Source organism: Astatotilapia calliptera, chromosome 16, assembly GCF_900246225.1.
Source record: "Astatotilapia calliptera chromosome 16, fAstCal1.2, whole genome shotgun sequence".
NCBI classification, from domain to species: Eukaryota; Metazoa; Chordata; class Actinopteri; order Cichliformes; family Cichlidae; genus Astatotilapia; species Astatotilapia calliptera.
In genome coordinates, this window is record NC_039317.1 from 7,169,215 (window position 1) to 7,175,496 (window position 6,282).

At 39.4% G+C, this 6,282-nt stretch overlaps 1 protein-coding gene across 1 annotated transcript; it reads left to right on the plus strand.

Moving 5' to 3' along the window:
* The first annotated feature begins 1,975 nt into the window (after nucleotides 1–1,975).
* On the plus strand, nucleotides 1,976–5,928 carry hsd3b1 (hydroxy-delta-5-steroid dehydrogenase, 3 beta- and steroid delta-isomerase 1). Its single transcript, XM_026144632.1, has 3 exons — nucleotides 1,976–2,385; nucleotides 2,684–2,848; nucleotides 4,349–5,928. Exons 1-3 carry the CDS (start codon nucleotides 2,235–2,237, stop codon nucleotides 5,155–5,157), a joined length of 1,125 nt encoding a protein of 374 aa, XP_026000417.1. The 5' UTR covers nucleotides 1,976–2,234; the 3' UTR covers nucleotides 5,158–5,928.
* Nucleotides 5,929–6,282: the final 354 nt, after the last annotated feature.

Here is a 6,282-nt window from a genome sequence, read left to right on the forward strand (position 1 = left end):
TAAAACCCCTCCTTTGAAAATCTCAATAAAGCAGAAAAACAAGTCTGAAATAGACTTGTTTATATCAGTATGCCTGGACGGTAACATTAAAAAGGTTTTTTTCTAATATTCAACCATAGTAATCTAACTGAGTTTTACATAGTAGTTGAAGAAGTACTCCATAGTCTGCAGGCATAAATAGTTAGAGAAAAGGGTTAACTAGCAGCCAATCAAGCAGTAAAGCCAATGTGGAAATGCCTAAAACTGCATTTCTTAAAATGGCCACTAGAAGTTAGCTAAAAGTGACCTAATCCAAATTGACAACCTCCAGAATTAAACTGTGCCGAACATAGACAGTATAAAAGATAGATGTAGCTTCCAAGTCTGAAAAGTGAAGCAAGCATAGAAGTTGTAATGAAGTCCAGGAAAATCGACCTCGGTTTGCTCTCTCTGTGATCTCAGCAAACACTTATCTGATGACTTTCTAGCCTTGACAGCTAGATTAAGGTCATACTGAGCAGAAAATCATAGTCATTCTTATGGTCAGAAAGCATGGTTAGCCATGGTTCTCATTAACTAACTTCTCAGTTACAGGTTGTTTCCTAGTAAGTGTGTGGTTTCCCAGTCAGATCTTTCTTGCACAGCTCTCTTAAGGTCCAGTCACAGTATTTCAGCTTGAAATGTGACTTTCATTGGACCATTACAGCACCTTGGTTTAGTTATTTTTCAGTAATTCTATTTCAGTTATTTGCTGTTGTGCTGGGGATTGCATGACCTAATTTCAGTCAAGCTTTACACAGATGGCCCTGCATTTGACTCTAGAATACAGAGGTACACAGCCCTGTGGTTGCAAAACAAGCACAATCATCACGCCACCACCGCCGTGCTTGACAGTTGGTATGAGGTGTTTGTGCTTGTCAGGGACCAAGCAGTAAGGCATAGAGGACACAAGTGTTTAATAAAAAAAAGGGGGGTTTATTGACGCAAAAATATGAAAGATAATTAACAGAACCAAAAACTTGGCCAATAAAAAGGTCAACTCAATAAACTAAACTCAAAATAGCAACTAGCACAAGACAATAAAACTCCAAACACCTCCCCAGGCAATGAAGCGTGTGGTTTAGTCCAATAAGGCTGTCAGCAGTGCTTCAGACCCCCAGCCCTTTGCCACACCTTTTGCCAACCAGGAAGGAGAATCCAAACCCCCAGTTAAACTCAAACAAAGAAAGATATGTTAATATAACATAAAACAGAAGTTTAAACATTGTCATCACAGTGCTATTAAAGACTGAACAATACCAGTTCAGTGTTTTTCTGTAATTGCACTGCCATGAATTTAATATTTACCATGCTATCGGATGCCTTTGTGTGTATGTTCCTCCGCAGTACAGTGTAATGTGTAATTAAAAGGTGTATGAGTATTGTAGGCACGCCCTTAAATACAATAAAAGACACACAAAATGCATTACCAAAGAGCTGAGAAGCCAAAGTGGAATATAACAAAGTCAAAGATATTGAAGTGCTATGCGGCAGGTAAATCGGTTATTTGACAGAGGAAGTCTCACTTCATGATCTTTTATTTAACTAGTACATTTCAGTGGGAAGAACCTGCTCATGTTTTATATATGTAGGTTTATTGTTACATATTAGACTACTCAGCAGTAGTTCTTCTGTACTTTAATGGGGTTTTAAACACTTTACTTGTAATAGATTTTTTATTCTGATTCAGTGTTTGTTGAGTGCTTCTTAGGCCGGGGTACGTGCCTCTCCGTGTAGAATTGTTCATTTTGTGAAAGCAGAAAGCAGCAAAGAACCCTCAGCTTCTGCTTTGTCACATGCTGAGTCTCCCTGCCTCTTCTAATGAAATACTCCTTCTAATTAAGCAAAAGATTACATTTTCCAAAAGCAAATGTCCTTGGCATACGGTGTAAGCCCTTCCAGCTGCTTTTTTGTCCAGCCCTAGAAAGCATCACATTCCATGCTGGAGTAGCTGAGCCCATCCCCTTTTTCAATACTGCCTTAGAGAAAAGAAGTTTGTTTTTGGAAACTTTCTGGGCTTACAAAAAGGGCTGAGGTGGAGAGAACAGAAGGTGTTGTCCGTCCCTCACAGACAGATCACGAAACATCCAACACCAATTCTGTATTTGGGTTTTTCTTCATTTTTAGCCGCTGTTTTTGAGAAGGCTCTGCATCAGAGAGAAAACAACTGCTTTTTGACTGTTAACGGGCCTTTATTTTATACAAAGAGACCTGCAATGTCTCTGCGAGGTGATGTGTGCGTGGTGACGGGGGCCTGTGGATTCTTGGGAAAGAGGCTGGTGAGGCTGCTGCTGGAAGAAGAGAAAATGGCTGAGATTCGACTTCTGGACAAACAGATACAGCTGCAGTATTTGCAGAGTTTGGAGGGTAAACCGTTCTTTTCTACAAAACATCCCCTTTTCCAGATTAAAATTCATGAATTGATATGAAATGGGCAGGAGTAGATTTGTCTTATATATATTCTTTTACTGACATAATCGAAGAATATACCAATATAAAGATTTGAGAATTCAGCTTTTCTGACTTCCTCAATTAAAAGCTGTAATGTAAATGTGTTTTTAATGTCTCCAATACAGTAGATTGAAAACCAAATATTTGCTTTAGATTAAACTAAATAACTTGCGTCTTGCTGCTTTGTCTCGGTGACTGGTTTGTTTTGTGTCAGACTGCAAAGGTGAGACAAAGCTGCGAGCTTTCGAAGGGGACATGAGGGACGGTGATTTCCTGATCAAATGCTGCCGTGGGGCATCGATCGTTTTCCACATCGCATCCATCATTGACATCAAAGACTCAGTGGAGTACAGTGAGATTTTCGGAGTGAATGTCAAAGGTAAGGCTGTCACAAATCCACCGAAGGCTTACCTAATTCATGTGACTTCAGATACATTTATCAAATCACATACATAAAACAAAGAAGCAGAATTATTTACAGTTGAAAGTTTTTGTTTTTTGTACCACTGACATTTAAAACTGCTTTCATTACTTGTGTTAACTGGCCGTTGATCTGCTTTCACTATTACAGCCCAGTGCTTACTTCTACTTCCTCCAGTTCACAGTTACTTTACACTCCTTAAAGCACTTGCATGTCATATGAATATTCCTGCTGCTTTGTTTTAGTTAAACCTACAACTGTCCAATGCATTTTAAAAACTGTTCACCAGCAAATCAAATGACAGTTTTCCTTCCTAGTACTGGGCAACAGTGTTGAGCCCTTCCTCATTTCTTTACAGCATATGAGGCAAAAACAGCCTGTGCAATTCTAACAAGCTTGAAAGTCATTGTTTTGTATGACCACCTTTATTCTTCAACACAGCCCGAACTCTTTTATTCAAGCGTCCTTGTTTTTCTTAAGTAGCCTTCAAGATAAGTGTTCCCGGCCTCTTGAAGGACATTCAAAGCTCTTTCATACCATTTCAATAATGTTGAGGTCCAACTCTGGGAATGCCACAACTGATAATATCAAATTGTGTGTTTGTCTATATAGGTGTACTTTTACAGCATCAGCAGTGTGTTTCAGATCACTGTCGTTTTTGGTCGTTTATTTCTAGTAATAATTTGGCAAAGCTAACCTTCTCTCCCTGTTGCCTTGCCTTAAAAAAAAAAAATATATATATATATACACATATATGTACATATATATGTATACAAACTTGTGTACCCAGTTCTTGTTTGTTTAAGTCTTTAAAGATTTTGCTGTACAATCATTCCTCTGTGGAAAAAAGAAGAGTTTGAATAAATAACTAAAACCTCAAAATTACCATAATATTCACGTCCATGATGAGTGGATGTAAACTCCTAACCATAACTGTAGGTGCCTTTTTTATAATTGAGTGATTCACAGGGTGTGAATAGTTGCAAACATGTTTTTATCTGTGCGTTAGCCTTGCGACAGACCTGTTTGGGGTGTACCATACCCACCCACCTGATTTGAATAAGTGGAAGAAGATCACTAGGGGGAACACATTTTCCACTGAATATTTTATTCATCAAGATCCAGTGTGTGATTCAAGTGTTCTCTTATTTTTTAACATTTTGGTTTTTACCATGTTCAGCACCACAGCACAAGCGCCAGGTTTCATTATATATAATGTATCTTAAAGCAGATACATAGCAAAACTGGCAACCTGACACGAGAATAACCTGAACAGACAAACAGCAGTTAAATAATGAAGGGAAAATGCATAATCAGAGATGACATAATATAATTGCAGATATTTGAAAAGTCACTTTATTCACTTGTTGCTCTGATAACATAAAAGTTTTGTGCTGCTCTGAGATATGCAGTGTTTATTGTTAGTTATATTAACTCAGCAGCATCTTTGCCTCGTAGGAACCCAGCTGCTTTTGGAGGCATGTATTCGGGAGAACGTGCCGTCCTTCATATACACCAGCACCATTGAAGTGATGGGGCCAAACTCCAAGGGAGAACCCATAATCAATGGCAGTGAGGACACCGTCTATGACATCAGTTTGGGCATCAACTACAGCAAGACCAAGAGTGAGGCTGAGGAGAAAACCCTGAAGGCCAACGGTGAGGTGCTCCAGAACGGAGGCCAGCTAGCCACCTGTGCACTCAGACCTGCGTATATCTATGGAGAGGGCTGCCGCTTCCTCCTAGGCCACATGGTCGATGGGATAAAAAACCGAAATGTTCTGCTTCGTATGTCGCTCCCCGAGGCCCTTGTGAAGCCTGTCTATGTGGGCAACGTGGCCGCCGCTCATCTCCAAGCATCCCGCAGCCTCAAAGATCCGCAGAAAAGAAATGCTGTTGGAGGGAAGTTTTACTTCGTTTCTGATGACACACCACCTGTGAGTTATTCAGACTTCAACCACGCCGTGATGTCTCCTCTGGGTTTCAGTATTCAAGAGAAACCCATGTTGCCACTCACCCTCTTCTACTTACTAACTTTCCTTATGGAGACAGTAGCCTGGATCCTACGGCCTTTCATACGCATCGTCCCGCCACTGAACCGTCAGCTCCTCATCATGTTGAACACGCCATTCAGTTTTTCCTATGAGAAAGCCAAGAGGGATCTAGGATATGTCCCCAAATATAGCTGGGAGGAAGCACGCAAACGCACCACTGAATGGCTCGCCTCCCAGTTGCCAGCAGAGAGAGAAAGAATCTTGTCTAAATAGATGAAAAATGACCAAAAGTCATTAGCACCCAAAATTAATACTTTTTTTTGTGAAACTGTTAAACATATAGACATAATTTGAAATTAACCATGGAATTGTGAAGTCCTGTTTTTAAGGCTTAACTTTCTAAGATAAGATAATAAACGTCATTAACCCACATGGGAAGTTTGATAAAGAGTGCTACACATACCTGCATTCACAGAAAACAGGGTTAAGTGCTAACCTTTGAACTAAGTCTAGCAAGCATATTATGGAGAGTCTAGGGGGACTGACATACATGTAGAGCCAGCCTCAAGTGAGCATTAATGAAACTACAGCTTTAATCATTTCCACATTGGCTTCAAGCTTGAATACCTACAACATGCACACCAAACACCACTAGCTACAGTAACAATGTTTCTGTTGTGTTTTGTTTCCATTCTTGCCAATTGTGATTTTTTTACATGAATAACACAGATTTATAGTTTTCCTGTGACAGTAAGCAGAAGTGTATAGCATGTGAAAACAGAGCATGAGTGTTGACATTTCTTTCAAATGGCATGTTTGTGAAAGTTTTTCAAAGTACACCTTGATAACTTTGTCATATGTTTTTGTTCGACTGACAACACAGCCACTAAAGTCATACTGTCTTAGAGCAGGAGCTGTGAATCTGTACTGCTAGCCATTTATCCCAAAATGACACAGAGGATATGTGCTCAATTAAAAAACTACTGCATGACCTGCTGTTTCTGTCTTACGAATACTAATAAAGTGTTTGTGAGAAAAAAAATTCCCATTCTCATTGTATTTTTACTGATGTTTTTTAGTAAAGCTCATCTCAAACTTCAGTGACATTGCAAACTTTGCCATTTGATAAAAAATAAACTCGCCGTACTTAAGTGGAGAGTCCACGTTGCACATACGGCTTTAAATCACATTAACACAAAGAAAATGTAAAGGATTACATTTGTGCGTGCATGAATGCATGTGTGTATCAGTGTTATTAGTGTGACATACAGTCAGACTGTGGAAACCTGCCTCTCTTTTTAACAACAAAAAGCAACTCCTCACGGTGTAAGTCATGCAGTTTGTGATGAACACTTGGATTAAGTATAGGTTAGGTTTCCAGAAAATTAATGTTGTCAT